The sequence below is a fragment of the Salvelinus alpinus genome, chromosome 10 (assembly GCF_045679555.1).
Source record: "Salvelinus alpinus chromosome 10, SLU_Salpinus.1, whole genome shotgun sequence".
Lineage (NCBI taxonomy): Eukaryota > Metazoa > Chordata > Actinopteri > Salmoniformes > Salmonidae > Salvelinus > Salvelinus alpinus.
The window spans coordinates 51,190,383-51,213,803 of NC_092095.1; the positions used below are offsets into that span (position 1 = coordinate 51,190,383).

Consider the following 23,421-nt stretch of genomic DNA (forward strand, 5'->3'; position numbering starts at 1 on the left):
TCTGTACAGCTAGCAGCAACCAGGCAGGAGACACACCGCTCATTGACATGAGTTCCTCACTTCCTCCTCTCCAGGTCAGGTTAGAACTCATATCAAGCACAGTGTGACTATCTTCAGTATCATCCCTTTCTGGCGTTAAAGGAACAATGACAGATGAAATGCTGAAACCAGCTACAGTGCCAGGGTCAGACTAACGTCTTTTTATGTTGAGGGTTGAACCTTTTGTCTATCTATCTATCTATCTATCTATCTATCTATCTGCCTACCTTATGTTACAGTGTATTTGTCTGTGGATGAGGTAACTTAGGGTAAATTAGTGTGACATCAGGTAATGCCATAGGGATGTAATATCATTACATTGCATGGTTGCGTTCCATACACCCACACACATACACACACACACACAGTTTGCTCCATGACCCCATCTCAAAGGAAACCTCTGTCGCTAACGTATTTCCAGATCAAAGCCCTGATAGGACGAGGAATGAACTGCGTCCCAAATGGCACCCTATTCACTATGTAGTGCACTGCTTTTGACCAGGGCCTATAGTTCACTAGGGGATAGGGTGCCCTCTGGGACGCAGACCATGATATTAGACGTGATCTCATTCTCATTCCAGTCTATATACACAGAGCAAGGAGACAGAGCGTATCAGATTCACCTTAGATTCATTATTCAGACTTAGACCTGGCTGGCTGACACACTTGGCCTGCCTGCAGAGTTTATACAAATGTCTCAGGTGTGTGTGTGTGTGTGTGTGAACGAGTGCTCTGACTGCATCGTGCAGCACGGTCGGCACTGCTCTGTAGTATCAGATGGGAAAATGGTTAGGCTATGTCATGTAAGGACTTAGGTCAGGTGAGATACAGCAAAGGGTCCCATTGTTTTACTTTCATTTGTAACTGTTTTTATTTCCCTTGTAACTTAAAGAAAATCACAGGAACTTGAGATTTATGGATACAAGAAACCGTTCAAAGGTTTCCGTCTGTCACAAGAGACAAAATACGCCATGAACCACAGTGTACCTGAACTAAGATGATAACACACTCTCTCTCTCTTTCTCTTTCTCGCTCTCTCTCTCTTTCCCTCTCTCTCTCTCTCTCTCTCTCTCTCTCCCTCCTCCAGTCCTGGACTAGGTGGCAGCCCGGTCATGTCAGACATCTCTCTGATCCGTCTGTCCCCCCACGCAGCCGGGACAGGGGAGTCCCCCTTCAGCCCCGCTCACCCCTACTTCCACCCTCACATGGAGCACTACCTCCGCTCCCTTCACAGCAGCCCAACCCTGTCCATGATCTCTGCAGCCCGCGGACTCAGCCCTGCAGACTGTGAGTTCAACTGCATGTCTAGATTGTGCACATCCAAGGTCATCCACTGCAATGAGCATCACCTTACAACGTGGATCCCAACAGAAGGAATCGTGTCATTGATCTATTACTGAAAGCTTGGTGGATAATTGAAGGATTCTAACTTCTGAGGATTACGCAATTGTTTTCAGTGTGGAGAGGGGATTTGCGGTTGTGATCGTTAGTAAAATGCATGTTTGAGTGGGCATACAGATTAGGTTAGACACGTAGAGCCGGTGCTACATCGCTGCATGGATTAGTCTTACATGCTACATATTGCTCTTTGTGAAGCTCTGACCTCCCTCTTCTCACCACGTGTTCAATATACCAAGGGGGTTATTGGAAAGCCATGGAAATTGATCAAACTAAACAGTCCCCATGGAACTCCCCGAACTTTCCCCCTTTACCTCAGAGCGACGTGATGACAACTCTTTTTCAGAGCTGAATTACAATAACGGGTGGAGGCGAGGAGCCAGAATAGGAAATAAATCACCTTTTACAGTCTGTCAACAGTAATGTGGTCCTGCTTTTAAAGTTAAATAAGCAGTGCAGGGTTGGAGATCTCGCAGTGATAAAGCTATGGGAAAGAGGGAGAAAATGAAGGTGGCTATTTTCGGTTGAGGGAATTTCAAATAGGTGGCTCGGAGAGAGAGGAGAGACGGCCTTGGATTTCATTGAGAGACGGCAGACGTTTAGTTTGACGTTTGATGTTCCCACGTGACCCTTTTGAAAAACAACTGTTATATCTTCTAGGACTTTTAATAGGACTACCTTGTTTCGGGATGGATTTTGTTCTGAATTCCAAGTTTTCTATTAAAACTGATTTAGTACGGAATTCTACAAATGGAAAATAAATGGTTTCAGGAAATTCTCTTCTTTGTCGCTGGCCAACACATAGAACAGAGGTATAAACAGGCAGAGGTTCTGCTGTTCTTTTCTTATTGTCATTTCTGCGCTACATCACATTAGCATGACATTAGCATTGACAGGCCTCAGGATTCCTTTGGGCCCAGTCCGCTGTGTTCTACTCGTCATTCACATTCTCTTTCTATGGACTTTCTGTTCATTTGATTGGAGAAAAAAAAAGAAGAGTTGTACGGCCGGGACGGCTCAGTTCTGCTCTGGCCTTCATCGGACTGCTTCAAAAGACATGTTCCTCATTGTGCTGATCCAAAGTGACTCCCTCCATTTAAGTGGTTATGTGATCCAGGAGAGAGAGAGGAGAAAATAAAAGGTCTGGTTCTGCTATATGAAGTCAGTACAAGCACACGTCTGTTCTCTTCAAGCGCAGCAGGGCCTAATTGTGTCTGAAAGATCACTTCCAGTGGGAGAGGTGACACATTAGGGGGAGAGAGAGAGGGGAGAGAGAGAGAGAGAGAGAGGAGAGAGAGAGAGGAGAGAGGAGAGAGGAGAGAGAGAGAGGAGAGAGGAGAGAGAGAGAGAGAGAGAGAGAGAGAGAGAGAGAGAGAGAGAGAGAGAGAGAGAGAGAGAGAGAGAGAGAGAGAGAGAGAGAGAGAGAGAGAGAGAGAGAGAGAGAGAGAGAGAGAGAGAGAGAGAGAGAGAGAGAGAGAGAGAGAGAGAGAGAGAGAGAGAGAGAGAGAGAGAGAAAGAGGAGAGCCCTGGTCTCTCTCTCTGTCTCTCTCTCTCAATCTGTCTGTCTGTCTCCTTAATCTGCAGGACTACTGACACGCCTCACTGCACATCACTAACCTCACTGCCCAGCCAGCCTGGCCCTCTCATTCCCTCCCATTCCTCTTGTCCTGCATCAATGACTGCATCCCAAATGGCACTATATTCTCTATATAGAGCCCTGGTCAAAAGTAGTGCACTATGTAGGGAATAGAGTGCCATTTGGGATGCAGATAATGTCTCCCTAGGACAGTGCCATCATGTCGGCAGTCCTAACCCTTTTCAAACGGCTCCGGCAGCATGTGGTGAGACCAAGTAGACCAACCGGGGCTGGAATCTGGAATGTCTTTTTCCCCCTCACTCATTCTCGCTCTCTCTCCATCTCATTCATCCCTCATTCCCCTTAAACCTTCCTTCCTCTCCCTGCAATGTTCTTGTCTTCCCTCACTCATTCTCCTCCTTCCTCTCCCCCATGCAGTGGCACATGAACACTTGAAAGAGCGGGGTCTGTTTGGGTTGCCCCCTCCCCCTCCTGGAGCCAGCCCTGCTGAGTTCTACCACCTGATGACCAGCCATCGTAACCCCTACGGAGAGCTGCTGATGCAGGGGGGTGGGGCGGCAGCTGCACACCTGCCAGACTACATCACCCCCATGGAAGGTGAGTTAGACTTGGACCACAGAGGCCCACCCCTCTTTAACGTAAATCTGTTGTATCTACACAACAGGTTGATACTGTCTGTGTGGGAAGGGGTGGAATGCATGGGAACACAGTCCCAAAAGTGGAGAAAAAAATTACGAGTATTTTTGAGCTAAATTCCTGGTGATTTACAGTGGTGAGTTCTCAGACTTCATCAGTTCCCAGACTTCCACCCTTGGAAGTGTGTGGGTATGAATTGTAACATTCATTTTAGGGGAACGATTTTATTTGTGTCCCCTGCCCCTTCCTCTGTTGGTATCAGTGTGTACTCTAAGACTATAATATGGTGCCATTTTTATTAGAAACTGTCACTTTTAAAAGCAACACTGAGATTGCAACAACCTCACCATAGGAGAATGATGAAACCCAGATCAATGGACCTGTAGACAGCAGAACATAAAAAAAATAAGACTTTTTATACATTTTTCATTTCAAACAACTTCAAAGGGCGGGCCAGAAGCCCTCAGGTACTGTAACCACAGTATAGGTTCAGTAAGTATTTTCCCTCTCTCAAGTCTGTGCCAGGACATTCCATAAACAACAGACCTGATTGTACCGAGATGACATTTACTGGAGGAGGTTGCTCATTCAGAGGGGAGGAGGGGGACAGGGGGAGGACGGGTGAGACAGAGGGCGCCTGGGCCAGAAGTCTGTTTAATGTAATGAACGCCTACTTTCATCCTCAACTACCTCTGTCACCTTAAAAGGGTAGTGGTGTCTAGGGGGAGACGGATTATCATACACGGGATAGTGTTACCGTGCAGTAGCGTTACCCATTAGGCTATAGTGTGGTGTGAGGGAACACGCCATCAAAACCACCCTACACAGAAGCTTGGGTATCAAACGAGTTGACTGTGTTCATCATAACAGATGGATTCAGATTAGGACAGCCACCGATATTCACTGGCCTTTCACTGTATTGCTGCGTGACATTTACAGGAATCCCGACAGACGTTAAGGCAATGGGAGATACAGTCGACCCTTATCCGTCACCGTATGAGGCTCACGGCTACCGGTGTTCCTACAGTGGCTGCTACCACTACTGCTTCCTCTGCCGGGAAAAAACACACACCTCACCCCACCGATGGCGCCTCAAGCAGCTCACACTTCGCTCCAAACACTCCGAGAAAGAGAGATCGGGCCCCTCTGCCCCAGGTGATGGGTAGGGTTTGATTTGACACACAGACAGTGAGTTTTGCTACCCGTCCTGTACAAGTTCAGTTATTGCTCTGACGCTAGTCGGTCTACCTGAGTGTACAGTGAGAGTGTAAACGTTGTCCTCCAGTTTCTTAGTTGTACAGCATCCAGCAGGCCGGGATTCTGAATGAGCTGTTGTGTTGCATTGTGTCTGGGCCAAGCTTCTGCTTGCTCAGGCTAGCCAGGGGCAGGCAGCCAAAGGCCTCAGCCTGCTGTGCGTATTAAAACTGTCATAACAACTCCCAAACAGTGAAATACACTGTGCAGGCCTCTCTGTATCTCAGCTCCCAAGACAAAGGTACTGTACTGTACTGTATGATGCAGTTGGCTTGTTAGTAGTGTAATATTTATGCTACACAGAGAAACAATGGACCTTAACTACCAGGAGAAAAAAGTTGAAGCAAGACCACAGCCACTTTGGCCACTTTGGCTCATACAGCTTCTCCACCACTGAAATCATAGTCCTCCTCATAGTGAAGTTAAACCCAGCACAGATAGACATATCCCTCTGTCTCTCATAGTGAAGTTAAACCCAGCACAGATAGACATATCCCTCTGTCTCTCATAGTGAAGTTAAGCCAGATAGATACATCCCTCTGTCTCTCATAGTGAAGTTAAACCAGATAGATACATCCCCCTGTTTCTCATGGTGAAGTTAAACCAGATAGATACATCCCTCTGTTTCTCATAGTGAAGTTAAACCAGATAGATACATCCCCCTGTTTCTCATAGTGAAGTTAAACCAGATAGATACATCCCCCTGTTTCTCATAGTGAAGTTAAACCAGATAGATACATCCCTCTGTCTCTCATAGTGAAGTTAAGCCAGATAGATACATCCCTCTGTCTCTCATAGTGAAGTTAAACCAGATAGATACATCCCTCTGTCTCTCATAGTGAAGTTAAACCAGATAGATACATCCCCCTGTTTCTCATGGTGAAGTTAAACCAGATAGATACATCCCTCTGTTTCTCATAGTGAAGTTAAACCAGATAGATACATCCCCCTGTTTCTCATAGTGAAGTTAAACCAGATAGATACATCCCCCTGTTTCTCATAGTGAAGTTAAACCAGATAGATACATCCCTCTGTCTCTCATAGTGAAGTTAAGCCAGATAGATACATCCCTCTGTCTCTCATAGTGAAGTTAAACCAGATAGATACATCCCTCTGTCTCTCATAGTGAAGTTAAACCAGATAGATACATCCCCCTGTTTCTCATGGTGAAGTTAAACCAGATAGATACATCCCTCTGTTTCTCATAGTGAAGTTAAACCAGATAGATACATCCCCCTGTTTCTCATAGTGAAGTTAAACCAGATAGATACATCCCCCTGTTTCTCATAGTGAAGTTAAACCAGATAGATACATCCCTCTGTTTCTCATAGTGAAGTTAAACCAGATAGATACATCCATCTGTTTCTCATAGTGAAGTTAAACCAGATAGATACATCCCCCTGTTTCTCATAGGGAAGTTAAACCAGATAGATACATCCCTCTGTTTCTCATAGTGAAGTTAAACCAGATAGATACATCCATCTGTTTCTCATAGTGAAGTTAAACCAGATAGATACATCCATCTGTCTCTCATAGTGAAGTTAAACCAGATAGATACATCCCCCTGTTTCTCATAGTGAAGTTAAACCAGATAGATACATCCATCTGTCTCTCATAGTGAAGTTAAACCAGATAGATACATCCCTGTCTCTCATAGTGAAGTTAAACCAGATAGATACATCCATCTGTTTCTCATAGTGAAGTTAAACCAGATAGATACATCCATCTGTTTGTGAAGTTAAAGCAGATAGACACATCCCTCTGTCTCTCATAGTGAACTCAGCCCAGGAAGCCTGGCCAGAGCAGGCTATGAATGTGATAGCCAGCCTTACCTAGTGACATGGCCACTCAGGACTCAAGGCCAGCCCAGCCTCCGGAGGAGGAGGAGGGGTCCCCTCCACACACACAACCTAGCAGTTGGTCGTCCACACACACAGCCTAGCAGTCGGTCGGTTGCTGCCTGGTGCATGGCTTGCTGACATAAATCACCGGGGGAAAAGGAGGCGAGGCGCTGCGAGAGGAGGGGGGACGAGGAGAGGTGAGGTGAGCGCCAGCCCCGGCTTTCCATTCCCTCATTTATCAGGGGAAGTGGCACATTAATAAACACATCTCCCCTGAGGTGAGCCGCTAACACAGATAAATAAGGCTGCCATTTCTGAATGGCTTGTCCCAGTCACGGAAACCACAGAGCCATTAATGCAATGTAAATACTAAGGGCTAAATTCACCTTAGCTTTTCTTTTAGGATGAACCCGAGTTAGTAACTAGTTAACTACCGCTAAGTTACAGCACGTATTCTCCAACGCGAACCCCCTCCCCCGATCGTGTGCTCAATGTCTTTAACAGCTCATGTGAGAAACGTATTTATATTAAGTCTCACAGCAGAAATATCCCCTGAGAGACAGTGGTGGAGTCCCTTTCAGGGCTGGGGTCAATTTGAATTTAAAAGTTTTTTTTTCTTTTTTTTTTTCGAAATGGAATACTTTTTAAATAAATAGCTTCTACTCATCAATTTATTGAGAAGTCATTGAAAATAGATGCTTATTTCAATGATTGTTGTTATTTAAGTTTACGTCCTGAATTGAATGCCTTCAATTCGAATTGACCCCAGCCCTGGTCAATATGTCCCGGGATATTTCGGGAAAGTCCCAAAGCACTAAAACTGAGCACATGTGTGTTACTTATGGGACTGTATTGGAGAGAACATTTTGAAATGACAGTGAGCCATTAGCTTCTGCTAAGAATAATGGCTCAGGAAGCAAGAATGTTATTCTCTGTGGTGGTAGCCTGAGTTTAATCAGCCGAGGCACTGTTTGTGTAGAGCTGCTGGTGCAGTGCCTGGTGTTGGCACCACATGTTATTGAGCCATTATGGACGTCCGGTTGCAGTGCCTTTGGTTATTACCCCACAGGTCCTAATGGCACTGTTGCTCTGGACTGGCTCCACTAACACCACTGCTAATGTCTAGCACCTGTTGAGCCCTGAACAACTGGCTGACTGGTTCTCCTGCTGACATCACTGGCCCCCTAGAGCAACAGACTCCAGAAACACACCGGTTCAATATCATAGGAAATTAGAGGATAACCAGCTTTATGAATTTCATCTGTGATTTGGTGTTTTAAAAAAATGTACAAAATGCCATTACCCATACAGTTTAAGGCTTCTATTCTTAAAATATGTTTAAACAGCTGGTTACAGTAACTGCTGTACATGGCTGGTAGTAGATTATACATAGTGGCACTTTTTCATGAAGTAATTATTGGATAGTTATTACGTAATTATCATCCTACATTTTTTCAAAGTAAGACCAGGTAGCTTAGGGACTTTCAAAAAAAAAAACAGTGACAAAATGTACATTATAAACCATGGGCATAAGAGCGATCAAAAACACTTTGCATACATTTCAGTTGAAATCAATTCTCTAAATTGGCCTCATTTACCAAAGTGAAGTACAGAATGTTTTCGATCGCAGTGAGATTTTTATCTGTTTAATTAAAGTACATTATTTAGGCTTAGATTTATTATCCTTTACACTGAATCTTAATGAGGTCACCAAGGCCTATGGGTGCATCCCAAATAGCACCCTATTCCCTACACAAGGCTCTGGTCAAAAGTGGTGCACTATGTAGGAAATAGGTTGCCATTTAGGATGCATAAATTTTGAAAGACAACAGATCTTTAAAAGATCTTTTCAAACGGAATAGAAGCCGTTTGTTTTGCGCATTTTGTTTTATTTTAATTTTAGATCGTGTACATTGAAAATGTGTGTCACTAGGGCACATTAAAGAAAGTTGTTTGAGGATTGTTTTAGTTTTTTAAATTTTCATCTTTCATCTCCATCCCGTATCCATCCTCTGCTTTACTTCCTTCTCGTTATAATTCTAGCACCGGATAAGAGATGAGTTTATTTTACTGCAACAATATCTTCTGCCAGGCTCGGTTTCCATCACCTCAGACAAATTGTTTACTGTATTAGCTGGGAATCAATCTTGAGCACTTATTGATAGTGCTGCTCTATTTCCAGGGGGTTTGGGTGTCGGAGGGAGGCTGCGTTAGCATCCATCACCCAGTCCCAGGCTGGGCTAGAGGCTAGGCTGCGCTGGAGCGTTCCTCTAGGTCTGTCTCTCGCTCTGCAGCTCCAGAAATAGCACAGAGTTGGGCAGGGTATGATGGGATGGGGAAATGACACAATGATAGTGAGAAAGAAAGATTGACTCGATATAATTATTTTTGCCTGTATGAAATAAATACAAATATTTGAAAACATTCTTAATATCTCACAGTGGTAAAGTGGGTGCCCTTGCTTAAGGAGAGAGAGAGAGACACTGGGCTTTTGACTTGGCTTGGAGTGAGTGATAGTGGGGCTAGGAGTAGGGGCAGAAAGCGGGTTACATGGCATAAAAAGTTAAACTGATAGCCATTATAGATCATGCATGGTGTGGGATATATATATATACATATATATATATATATGTGTGTGTATATACAGTGGGGCAAAAAAGTATTTAGTCAGCCACCAATTGTGCAAGTTCTCCCACTTAAAAAGATGAGAGAGGCCTGTAATTTTCATCATCGGTACACTTCAACTATGACAGACAAAATGAGGGGAAAAAATCCAGAAAATCACATTGTAGGATTTTTTATGAATTTATTTGCAAATTATGGTGGAAAATAAGTATTTGGTCACCTACAAACAAGCAAGATTTCTGGCTCTCACAGACCTGTAACTTCTTCTTTAAGAGGCTCCTCTGTCCTCCACTCCTTACCTGTATTAATGGCACCTGTTTGAACTTGTTATCAGTATAAAAGACACCTGTCCACAACCTCAAACAGTCACACTCCAAACTCCACTATGGCCAAGACCAAAGAGCTGTCAAAGGACACCAGAAACAAAATTGTAGACCTGCACCAGGCTGGGAAGACTGAATCTACAATAGGTAAGCAGCTTGGTTTGAAGAAATCAACTGTGGGAGCAATTATTAGGAAATGGAAGACATACAAGACCACTGATAATCTCCCTCGATCTGGGGCTCCACGCAAGATCTCACCCCGTGGGGTCAAAATGATCACAAGAACGGTGAGCAAAAATCCCAGAACCACTCGGGGGGACCTAGTGAATGACCTGCAGAGAGCTGGGACCAAAGTAACAAAGCCTACCATCAGTAACACACTACGCCGCCAGGGACTCAAATCCTGCAGTGCCAGACGTGTCCCCCTGCTTAAGCCAGTACATGTCCAGGCCCGTCTGAAGTTTGCTAGAGAGCATTTGGATGATCCAGAAGAAGATTGGGAGAATGTCATATGGTCAGATGAAACCAAAATAGAACTTTTTGGTAAAAACTCAACTCGTCGTGTTTGGAGGACAAAGAATGCTGAGTTGCATCCAAAGAACACCATACCTACTGTGAAGCATGGGGGTGGAAACATCATGCTTTGGGGCTGTTTTTCTGCAAAGGGACCAGGACGACTGATCCGTGTAAAGGACAGAATGAATGGGGCCATGTATCGTGAGATTTTGAGTGAAAACTTCCTTCCATCAGCAAGGGCATTGAAGATGAAACGTGGCTGGGTCTTTCAGCATGACAATGATCCCAAACACACCACCCGGGCAACGAAGGAGTGGCTTCGTAAGAAGCATTTCAAGGTCCTGGAGTGGCCTAGCCAGTCTCCAGATCTCAACCCCATAGAAAATCTTTGGAGGGAGTTGAAAGTCCGTGTTGCCCAGCAACAGCCCCAAAACATCACTGCTCTAGAGGAGATCTGCATGGAGGAATGGGCCAAAATACCAGCAACAGTGTGTGAAAACCTTGTGAAGACTTACAGAAAACGTTTGACCTCTGTCATTGCCAACAAAGGGTATATAACAAAGTATTGAGATAAACTTTTGTTATTGACCAAATACTTATTTTCCACCATAATTTGCAAATAAATTCATTAAAAGTCCTACAATGTGATTTTCTGGATTTTTTCCCCTCATTTTGTCTGTCATAGTTGAAGTGTACCTATGATGAAAATTACAGGCCTCTCTCATCTTTTTAAGTGGGAGAACTTGCACAATTGGTGGCTGACTAAATACTTTTTTGCCCCACTGTATTTATATATGTGCAGTACCAGTCAAAAGTTTTGACACACCTACTCATTCAAGGGTTTTTCTTTATTTTTACTATTTTCTACATTGTGGATTTATAGTGAAGACATCAAAACTATGAAATAACACATAAGAAATCATGTAGTAACCAAAAAAAATTGTTAAATAAATCTAAATATATTTTATATTTGAGATTCTTCAAAGTAGCCACCCTTTGCCTTGATGACAGTTTGCACACTCTTGGCATTCTCTCAACCAGCTTCATGAGGTAGTCACCTGGAATGCATTTCAATTAACAGGTGTGCCTTGTTAAAAGTTAATTTGTGGAATTTCTTTCCTTCTTAATGTGTTTAAGCCAATCAGTTGTGTTGTGACAAGGTAGGGGTGGTATACAGAAGATAGCCCTATTTGGTAAAAGACCAAGTCCATATTATGGCAAGAACAGCTCAAATAAGCAAAGAGAAACGACAGTCCATCATAACTTTAAGACATTTCAAGAACTTTGAAAGTTTCTTCAAGTGCATTCGCAAAAACCATCAAGCGCTATGATGAAACTGGCTCTCATGAGGACCGCCACAGGAAAGGAAGACCCAGAGTTACCTCTGCTGCAGACGATAAGTTCATTAGAGTTACCAGCCTCAGAAATTGCAGCCCAAATAAATGCTTCACAGAGTTCAAGTAACAAACACATCTCAACATCAACTGTTCAGTGGAAACTGTGAATCAGGCCTTCATGGTCGAATTGCTGCAAAGAAACCACTTCTAAAGGACACCAATAAGAAGAGACTTGCTTGAGCCAAGAAACACAAGCAATGGACATTAGACCGGTGGAAATCTGTCCTTTGGTCTGATGATTCCAAATGTGAGATTTTTGGTTATAACCGCTGTGTCTTTGTGAGATGCAGAGTAGGTGAACGGATGATCTCCGCATGTGTGGTTCCCACCGTGAAGCGTGGGGGTGCTTTGCTGGTGACACTGTTGTGATTTATTTATAATTCAAGGCACACTTAAGCAGCATGGTTACCACAGCATTCTGCAGTGATATGCCATCCCATCTGGTTTGCGCTTAGTGGGATTATCATTTGTTTTTCAACAGGACAATGACCCAACACACCTCCAGGCTGTGTAAGGGCTATTTGACCAAGAAGGAGAATGATGGAGTGCTGCATCAGATGACCTGGCCTCCACAATCATCCGACCTTACCCAATTGAGATGGTTTGGGGTGAGTTGGACCATAAAGTGAAGGAAAAACAGCCAACGGGTGCTCAGCATATGTGGAAACTCCTTCAAGACTGTTGGAAAAGCATTCCAGGTGAAGCTGGTTGAGATAATGCCAAGAGTGTGCAAAGCTGTCATCAAGGCAAAGGGTGACTACTCTGAAGATTGCAGTGCTAGAGGCGTCAGTACAGACCTGGGTTCGATCTCAGGCTGTGTCGCGACCGGGAGACCCATAAGGCCTAGCCCTTAGGCCTATATATTTTGATCAAGTTTGTATCCCAACTAAAGTGGCCAAATAACTTCATAAAATGAAGCACGTGAATCCGCTTTACAACGGGTGTAGAGCCTAACTGGCATAGTTTCAATAAAATGTAATTTGATTTGTATTTTGGTTACTACATGATTCCATATGTGTTATTTCATAGTGTTGATGTCTTCACTATCATTCTACAATGTAGAAAATAGTAAAAATAAAGAAAAACCCTTGAATGAGTTGATGTGTCCAAACTTTTGACTGGTACGGCATGTGGTTAGTGGTTAGAGCATTGGACCAGTAACCGAAAGGTTGCTAGATCAAATCCCTGAGCTGACAAGGTAAAAATCTGTTGTTCTGCTGCTGAACAAGGGAGTTAACCCACTGTTACTAGGCTGTCATAAATAAGAATTTGTTCTTAACTGACTTGCCTAGTTAAATAAAGGTTAAATAAAAAATAATAATACTGTATCTAATGCATGTGTTATAGGTCCCAGTTTTGGGACTGGTGCAGCAGATAATAGTTCATGTAACACCGGATAAATGATGAAACAGGAGAACGTGGCTTTTCTTTCAAAGGTTCTCTCAATTATCTTATTCAACATTCTCTCAAGTGCAAATCGTATTTTTCTGTCTTTTCATTGTATTTACATTTTTTGTTTTGTTTTCTTTAAAGTGTATTTAATAATTGGTCTCAAAAATCCCTGACATATTTCATAAACATGTCAAAAATACATCAATTCACACATTTACTCTTAACTGTAATTCACCTGTTTAGGTTATAATTGTTTTTTATTTTTTTTATTTCACCTTTATTTAACCAGGTAGGCTAGTTGAGAACAAGTTCTCATTTGCAACTGCGACCTGGCCAAGATAAAGCATAGCAGTGTGAACAGACAACACAGAGTTACACATGGAGTAAACAATAAACAAGTCAATAACATGGTAGAAAAAAGAGAATCTATATACAATGTGTGCAAAAGGCATGAGGTAGGCAATAAATCGAATAATTACAATTTAGCAGATTAACACTGGAGTGATAAATCATCAGATAATCATGTGCAAGAAGAGATATTGGTACTGGTGTGCAAAAGAGCAGAAAAGTAAATAAATAAAAGCAGTATGGGGGGTGAGGTAGGTAAATTGGGTGGGTAGTTTAACTGTTGCCCACTATAGCCCCATAGGAGACTCTAAAACACGAAATCCTTTAAAGACTGGTATTATCAGGAATCAAGTTAAGACCCAGATGCAGACATGTAGAATTGACAATGGTTTAATATTCCAACAGAGGCAGGCAATAGACAGGTCAAGGCAGGCGGGGGTCAGTAAACCAGAGGTGGGGCAACGGTACCGGACGGCAGGCAGGCTCAGGGTAAGCAGAGGTCAACAATCCAGAAGTGGGGCAAAGGTACAGGTCGGCAGGCAGGCTCAGGGTCAGGCAGAGTGGTCAGGCAGGTGGGCTCAGAGTCAGGACAGGCAAGAGTCAAAACCAGAAGGGTGAGAAAACGAGAGACTGGGAAAAGCAGGAGCTGAGAACAAAAACGCTGGTTGACTTGATAAACAAGACGAACTGGCAACGAACAAACAGAGAACACAGGTATAAATACACAGGGGATAATGGCGAAGATGGGCCACACCTGGAGGGGGGTGGAGACAATCACAAGGACAGGTGAAACAGATCAGGGTGTGACAGGTGTAACTCATTAGAAGTTACTTTATACCCATGCTCAAAACACATTCACTCAGTGTAAGAAGGACTAATAGAAAGACAAGACTATTGCAACTGACATTAATGCTAATTTCTGAAAAATTACTGAACAAGCTAGCATTGCGCTAACCGAAGCTAGCAACCAACTGACCGGAGCTAGCAAACAGCTAACCGGAGCTAGCTCTAAGCTAGCGGCTTTTCTAACATTTACAGTACAACAAAGTTATTAAACGTCACAGTTACAACATTAAATTCTCTAAATCCTTAGGATATTGTCATGAGTGTTTTTTTCAACAACAAAAACTTTTCAGGAGTTAACCATTCGTTTTTTCTAGATCAAAGGAATTCACCGCCATCATTTCACTTTACACTTGACATGCGTTTTCTATCTAATACACAGTTATACAATTACTATGTTGTTCAAAACCATTACATTCACTTCAACAAGCAAGTTACAAAACTATATTGTGGTATTCAGTGTTTTTTTGGACTTTACTGACCTGTAACACAGGGTAAATGAGGAAACAGGAGAACGTAGCATCTCTTTCATAGGTTCTCTCAATTATGAGAACACACAGGTGCAGGATCGCATATAAACCATTGCGAAGTAAACACGTCTCACTGCCCCCTACTGGCCAACAGTAGTATCAATGTATCGCAATGGCGAAACCGTGGAGGACTGACAATTCAGTAAAAGCATTCTTCCCCAATACAAAGAAACAATACATAAACACAAATGTGACCATACATTTTGTGTGCGTCACACATGTGCTGTATGTATACAGTATATGCAAACTACGACAATAAGTCTCTGCATACTTGAATCAGATGCAACTATGCCAGGAGGAGAAGCTGAGAGAAGTTCAGAGGTTGTCAGACTAACAGTCTGTATGTGTCTGTGTGTTTTTCTTTCCCACAGTGTCACGGTTCCCCAGTCCCAGACTGACCCCCAGGCTGAACAGAAAGCGAGCCCTGTCCATCTCGCCTCTCTCAGACGCCAGCATCGACCTGCAGACCATGATCCGTACCTCGCCCAACTCTCTGGTGGCCTACATCAACAACTCACGCTCCAGCTCTGCAGCTAGCAGCTCCTATGGACACCTCTCTGTTGGAGGCATCAGGTACCCTAGCCAGTAACTAGTCAATATTTAGTAATAAATGATTGTTAAAAACTATTGATTTAAGATGCTTGGATAGGGTTAACTGATATACTGGTCACATGAATATAAACTCCATTTAAGTCAAATAAAGTAATACATGCCTCCGGATTGGCGCAGTGGTCTAAGGCACTGCATTGCAGTGCTAGAGGCGTCACTACAGACCTGGGTTCGATCTCAGGCTGTGTCGCGAGCGGGAGACCCATAAGGCCTAGTCCATAGGCCTATATATTTTTATCAAGTTTGTATCACAACTAAAGTGGCCAAATAACTTCATAAAATGAAGCACGTGAATCCGCTTTACAACGGGTGTAGAGCCTAACTGGCATAGTTTCAAGTTTGGGGAAGATCATTTACACCATAAAAATTCACTTTTCTGATAAAAGCATTACATGCATAATCGCATTTGTGGTCACTTTTGAGAATAGTGTTTTCCTGCTAATGGAACATTCATGCTTATAGCCTACTGCAGTGTGCACATTGCTGCACTTATAATGTGAAGAAATTGCCTTTTTTAAGCTAAACGTTTTCAGTTTTTTTATGCTAGTGTCCAAGACTATGGAATATTTATTTCTTGCACAGAATAGAATATGTCAACTTTTGTACTATGGGGGATAGTAGATTGACATAGGCTAGTGCTTTTGCTGCCTACTTATTACTCGTTAGGCTGACGAAAAGTAAATGTGGACAGTTCTTCCAATATCTTCAATATGCGCCTCGGAATTGGATAAGGACGTGCGCAGTTGTGTCCCCGATGTGTCTGTCTTCACTTGTAGCCTGTGAGAAAGACCTGATCACTTGACAGAGAGCCATGTGAGTGAGAGGTGCTTCAGCACGCATCCGGGAGAAGGGAATTATAATTATTATATTCAGCCCAACGGCCAATTTGGAAGCAAAAGGAATGGATTTGTTAGATGGCATTACGGCCACACAATGGGTATGCAGCAGGGAAATTTAAGGCATTATCAAGTTCTTGTCCAATTGTGAATGAGAGACTGATGAAGTGTGTATATCCTGTATAAAAAACAAAACAAAGCAGAGCTCATGCCTTTCATGCAACTTTTTTCAAATCATCAATAGAGTTGTTTAATTGCTATATTGTAATTACTTTGCCACCATTTATTGCCTTACCGCTCTTATCCTACCTCATTTGCACATGCTGTATATAGATCTTTCTACTGTATTATTGATTGTATGTTTGTTTATTCCTTTTTTATTTTTGTTTATTTTTTTTAAAAATTTTATCCCCTTTTCTCCCCAATTTTCGTGGTATCCAATCGCTAGTAATTACTATCTTGTCTCATCGCTACAACTCCCGTACGGGCTCGGGAGAGACGAAGGTCGAAAGTCATGCGTCCTCCGAAGCACAACCCAACCAAGCCGCACTGCTTCTTAACACAGCGCGCCTCCAACCCGGAAGCCAGCCGCACCAATGTGTCGGAGGAAACACCGTGCACCCGCCCCCCTCAGTTAGCGCGCACTGCGCCCGGCCCGCCACAGGAGTCGCTGGAGCGCGATGAGACAAGGATATCCCTACCGGCCAAACCCTCCCTAACCCGGACGACGCTAAGCCAATTGTGCGTCGCCCCACGGACCTCCCGGTCGCGGCCGGCTGCGACAGAGCCTGGGCGCGAACCCAGACTCTGGTGGCGCAGCATAGCACTGCGATGCAGTGCTCTAGACCACTGCGCCACCCGGGAGGCATGTTTGTTTATTCCATGTGTAACTCTGTGTTGTTGTATGTGTCGAACTGCTTTGCTTTATCTTGGCCAGGTCGCAGTTGCAAATGAGAACTTGTTCTCAACTAGCCTACCTGGTTAAATAAAGGTTAAATAAATAAATAAATAAAAGAGTTGCATCATGCAGCCTTAGAATGTATTAAAAATCGAAACAAACACATTTGTATCACAACTAAAGTTACATTAATAACTCTAAATTAAGCATATAGGAGTACATGTTTCTTTGTTAATCGCTGAACACAGAATAGCCACATGTGCGCACTCCCTCAAATCATTTGGAGAAAATATCCTTTCTATTTTATTCAGCTTTGTTCAATTGTATTCTTCATACTATAAAATACTATAAAATAATGCCACGGAATTCTAAGCAAATCTTGTCTGCTAAATAAACTAGTGTAGCCCACAGCCATATGGCCTAGCCAGATCAGGGCCTAACATAAGGACAACTCAGATTATACTATTCTATTCTACTTTTTCTTCATATCAAGTTTCTTTAGACCCGTCTAAAATAAATAATGGATTTATTGCGATAGTGTAAGCTACATTTCATGGATTTAACGGACTTTTTAAAATGTAGATGTTCCAAAGGTCTGCATCAGTGGCTTGTAGACTGCGTGGAAGCCAGGAGATGCTAAATGTGTTTAAGTTAATTCATGTTCAGTTACCGTGAGACCGACAGTTATTTGCTTGAAAATCACTGGCTGACAGAACTTCATGACCCCCACAGCCTTATACATGACTAACATTGAGTTCAGCTGAAAAGTTGTGACTTACATTTGAGTCATTTAGCAGACTCTTGACTCACAGGAGCAATTAGGCTTATGTGCCTTACTCAAGGGCACATCGATATATTTTTCACCTAGTCAGCTCAGGGATTTGAACCAGTGACCTTTCAGTCACTGGCCCAACACACTTAACCTCTAGGCTACCTGGGTTGAAAGTGGAATTTTGTGTCACAGTTGGAGATAAGAGACATATCTCTCATGTGCGTTAATGTCTTGTGTTCCAGTCCGTCCTTTACCTTCCCCCACCACATCAACCCCATGGCCTACCAGCAGCTCCTGTCCCAGCAGAGAGGCCTGAGTGTGTTTGGCCACACCCCTCCTCTCATCCAGCCCCCACCCATCTTCTCCAGTCGCCAGTCTGCCCTGGGTCTCTCCTCTCTGCCCCCCTCCTCACACAACCACCACAATGGCTCACAGTCAAAGGTGAGACTGCTCTTCTTCTTTGCTAACGGCGGTATGCAAACCAGCTTTGATGTGCGAATACTTTTTCCTTGAGTTTGTTCATCTTCTTCCTGAACTGTGCCTAAATTGTCTGGTACGAGGTAGATCTTCTCATTGTCCATAACCGCCAAATGTGAGCCTTGCCCTGTGGACTTCAGGAGGTTCTGGTATTGTGTGGGATGCTCAAATCAAACCAGCATGACGTCTATAGCCGTACAATTTTCTTCTGTTTGTTTGCATAGTCAGTAAACTTGTTTTAAGATGATTTAAAACATAAGTACTGCTGTCTCCTTTCTCATCCATTGTATACGTCCACTGTGGTTTGTGGTTCTCTCTGTGGTTCTTATCATACCATTCACTGAAACGCCCCTTCGTAAGGTAAACACCAAACCCCACGGTTCTGTTACAGACCACAGTAAACACAGAGGGATACTGAGGAGAAACAAAGTCTTCCTCTGATTAGGAACACTTTGCTGTGGTTTCCAGAATCACAGTCTAGCATGACTCTTAAAGCCAACTGGCAGATACGGCCTGTGTCAGCTTATTGTGAAGCATTAACTGTGTAGGTGGTGGGGTGTGCCTACTCTCGTCTCCAAAGTTTCTCCAGGAGTCACCTGAGGTTTACACTGAAGCCCCAGGCAGTGGGCTCCCTCTGTAGATGGATGGGATGTTTTCATACTGCACCCTCTCATCACAAAACACTCAAAATTGTTTAGTCTCTGTGGTGGCTCACCTCTGATGTATGAATGTCTATTTGACTCGAGCCCTGTATTAACCCCTATCTTTTCTTCTATTTGATTCTCTCCCCTCCTCTCCTATTCTCTCCGCTCCTCCACTCCAGAACACATGTGGGGACTCGGCAGTGAGCAGTACAGTCAATCCCATGATCACCAAGAGGTCAAAGGTGAAGACAGAGGTGGAGTGTCCGAGGCCGCTGTCCCCATGCTATCCGGTAAGAATCGGCGTAGGATATACTACTTTATAAATCAGTTGTCATGATGAACCTTGTTGCCCTGTACAGTAAGTGAGACGTACGGGTTGATAGGATCTAAAGAGAATGATGTGTTGAGGGCAGTTAAAAAATGATCAAACCTCTGCAACTGATGATGGAAAGAAAATAAAAAACTGTTTCCATTGCTTCCTTTCCTCTGCCATTTCCCCCCAAATACTCCTCTGTCCTGAACTGACACAGACCCCTGGGAACCAGCCAGTCCCCTGACCCCCTTTCTTTCTCTGCTACGGCTGAAAGAAGAAAAACTCTGTGTGATAAGAGCTTTGCATCCATTCGTTTGTTCCTCCCGCTCTTCTTTTCTCCCTGGCTGCTGTAAACTGTGCCACAGCACTTCATTTCAATGAAATATTGGCCAGACGTTATTGTCATCTGAGGTGCATTTCTCTCTCTCTCTCTCTCTCTCTCTTTTGACAAATTTGCGGAGCCCTCCTCTCCGACTCAGAGGCAGGTTTGGGTTTGTGCCTGATGCATGGGGAAGGCGGTGTACACAGTCGTCTTGGGGCCAGTAGAATTGATGAAGATAGTGGCGCAGGGCAGAGATAAACATGCTGCAGTCAGCACATTGGAGCAGGGAAGGGTGGGAGGCTGGAGCTGTGGAGAGAGAAAGAGGAGACCAGGGGATGGGCTGCACGTCACACGGACGTACACACACACACACACACACACACACACACACACACACACACACACACACACACACACACACACACACACACACACACACACACACACACACACACACACACACACACACACACACACACACACACACAGCCTGCAGGCCTGGGAACTGTCTTAGACGTGTCAACGAATCCCTACCTGGACAGATAGGTACATGTACATTAGTCACTGTTCCTCCAGTTAAGTCAATCTGGGCTATCTCGGATAATGTCAGGGTGTCCCCTCCCCACATCAGTAACAGTTAATAGTTGAACAGGGATGCAAACTGGTGAAGGCCCAAAAAGGTGACACTTTTTTTGTTGCACTGAAACATGCAAAACAAATCCCTGCTAGGGGGAAATGCAGGTTTGAACTAATTAAACAAAGCATATGAGCTACATGATCAGTCCCTGTGTGCAAAATAAAAAGTGGTTAATGTGATCCTAACTCACAGCTAAAAAATGTAAAGAAAGAAATCCAATGTATTTGTTGCCTAGACTTTACTGCAAATGACACTTAAGTCTTGAGAATAAACAATACACTAATATTTTAGTTAGCCATGACAGCCTTTACAATAGAACGCTTGTGAACACACACACATCTAAATATTGTACTTGGGGAAAAAACTTCTTAAAGTAGAAATAGAATGAAACAAACAGGTATTCTATTTTTGTTCTATTATAGTGGCCACTATAGTAGACATCATCAAGTGCACAAGGCTACGTGTGCAAAAAATAACATTCACTGAGTAAAACATTGAATAATCCCCCCTCACTCACACACAAGTGTTACTGTCAAATTCAACACAACAAAAGTAATATCTTTGGGCTACACTGCACATTATAACATTGTACACGTTCTGCCTGTGGACATCTGTTCTACAATGTGCCATCAGAGCATGATAACCTTAGTTGGCATAATTGATCTCTTTCAGGCAGAGAGTACACCTGGCATACCCATTTTTAGCCACTGTATTGAAGAAGTGAGATAGAGGGAAAGTGTGTGGTGTTTCTTTCACCTCTATAGTGGCATCCAGTATAAGCCAGGCCCAGCTCCAGCTACACATGATCCCTGAATCCACTTGTTTAAAAGCAACGCCTCATTTTCACCTAATTCTCTCATTCTGAAAATGAACCACAAACTGTAGAGGGTGAAACATTCGTTCACAGATAGTAGTTAGTTCGTTATCTAGTTAACTAGTTAACATTTCGCAGATTGCCAGGGTCCATCCAGTAAGCAAGTAACGCGTTATAACTTGAGGAACGGCAAGGAGTCGTATACCAGTTAATACTAAAGCGAATTGGTTAGGTTACTAACGTTAGCTCATCTGATGTTGAAACGTTAGCTATCTAACGTTAGCTGTCTGACTTTATTAGCAAGCTAATTTTCACACCATAAACAAAATTATTTGATCAGATAAGTTGGCTAATGTTGCTCAACATTTATCTGGCTAGCTAACGAAGAATTCGATCCAGCTAGCAAGATACATAACAATGCTAACAATACTTGTTCCACCACACTTTCTCCCTCACCTCAAACTTTCCAAATGCCAGTTGTTTTTCGGTTACAGCTCATGAAGTACGCATGAAGTACGCTTTATCATCTTCTCACCCCCATCTCCGTGGTCAGGCTTCTCTAACGTTACCTCTTCATTATCATTCAGGGGACGCGCTGCTGTAACTGGCAAGCTGCCTTTCCACTCTCCGCTGATGCTGTAACAAGCACGTCTCTCTTCAGTCGCCTGCTGCGCTGCATTCTGTTGTTATGTGAACGATAGGCTGAGCCTTGGATACAGACAGTATTGCTCCAAACGCGCATCACTCGGTCGCTTACAGCCAGTAGTGATCGTTGGTTGAAGTGTTGTTGAGTAGAATTTCGGCAGGAGTGTTAATGGCTTGTGTTGGGTTAAAAGAAACAAGACACATTCCTTAGACTGTAAGAGAGAATGGATTATAAAATCTTCTTCTCTTTTCTCGTGTTCTAACTCTTAACAGGATCATCTAGGTGGGATGCTGGACCTGAAGGAGGACTTGGATAAAGATGAATGCAAGCATGAGCCAGAGATGGTGTATGAGACCAACTGCCACTGGGAAGGATGCTCCAAGGAGTACGACACGCAGGAACAACTGGTCCATGTAAGGGGGGGACGGGGAACAGGAGGGGACAGGAGACAGGGATCAGAGAAGCATTTCCTTTTTCTTTAACTAGCTCAGAAAATGTTCCCGTGTGTTTTAAAAAAAACAACCCGGAGACGGTTTCCTAAAAGCATCTTAAGGCTAAGTATGTTACCTGTGGTTCGAACGAAAAAAACGGACCCTGGAACAAAGAGCAGAGGAAGGTTGCTATCTAATGAGTGTGTGGTGAGAGAGAGGAGGTCTGCCTGTCAGTGCAGCTGAAATAAGTCCAGAATAAATCCCACAGACCTCTAGGTCTATATGAGCTCCCTAACCTCTGACCTCTGACCTCTGAAGCCCAACATAAAGCCATCCTGCCAGGAACACTAAACCCTTAACCCCTCCCTGATTTAGTCTCCACAAAAACCTCTAACAAACTAAGAGTCCATATTTTAGTGCTGCCTAAGACTGAGGCTTGTCAATGGACTTCAACTGGGGTCCTGTTTTATTATGCTTTCCTCCAGATAGATACTGAGAGTCAGATGATTCATTGGTTGTTCACATAAGTAAGCTTAGCGTTTAGCTTCCATGAGACTGGGATTGTTTTACTCTATTGGACTTTTCGGCATGTAGAGTCTTGGTCGAGCAGGGGCATTCCAGGCCGTCACTGAAGCAGAAAGAGAGGGGGACAGACAGAGAGAGAGACAGAGAGAGGAAGAAAGAGAGAGCGAGAAGGGGGGGGGGGGCAGAGTGAGAGAGCGAGGGGGAGAGAAAGAGAGCGAGAGAAAGAGAGCGATAGAAGAGAGAGAGAGAGAGACAAAGAGAGAGAGAGAGAGAGTGGAAGAGAAAGTGGATGAGAGTGGGATGAGAGTGGAAGAGAGAGAGAGAGAGGAAGCGAGAGAGAGAGAGAGAGAGAGGAAGAGAGAGAGAGCAAGTTAGAGAGAGAGCAGAAGAGAGAGAGAGCGGTAGAGAGAGAGAGAGGAAGAGAGAGAGAAGGGGGGGGGGGCACTGTAACAGAGGAGCTTCGACTATGGCCTCCATTATCTGTCCTCATTGTTTCACTCAGTCACCGACAGTTACACTCCAGCTGAACGTGAAACCTCCGAGATACTTCCTAATGATAGGCCAGGATGGTTTAGGTTAGGCAGTTATGGACAAAGAGCTGCTTGTCTGAGAGAGCAGTCAACGCACGCTCAACCGCCATGTGTCTTTGGCTTAATTATCATGGGCCAGACATTAAACCAACATGTAGAGAGAGTAGCCTAAGGAATATGTTGGCATTTAGCTACTACAATGATGGTCCTTGTCACCGAAGTGTGTGT

At 43.7% G+C, this 23,421-nt stretch overlaps 1 protein-coding gene across 1 annotated transcript in view; it reads left to right on the top strand.

Annotated features, from left to right (window-relative positions):
• Window positions 1–23,421, top strand: part of LOC139532207 (zinc finger protein GLI2-like) — an 82,372-nt gene that overhangs the window by 43,712 nt on the left and 15,239 nt on the right. Inside the window, exons 4-9 of the mRNA XM_071329539.1 lie at window positions 1,127–1,326; window positions 3,452–3,631; window positions 15,111–15,312; window positions 18,097–18,295; window positions 19,155–19,265; window positions 21,980–22,120. Coding sequence (XP_071185640.1) covers window positions 1,127–1,326; window positions 3,452–3,631; window positions 15,111–15,312; window positions 18,097–18,295; window positions 19,155–19,265; window positions 21,980–22,120 — 1,033 coding nt within the window. The remainder of the gene's footprint in view (window positions 1–1,126; window positions 1,327–3,451; window positions 3,632–15,110; window positions 15,313–18,096; window positions 18,296–19,154; window positions 19,266–21,979; window positions 22,121–23,421) is intronic.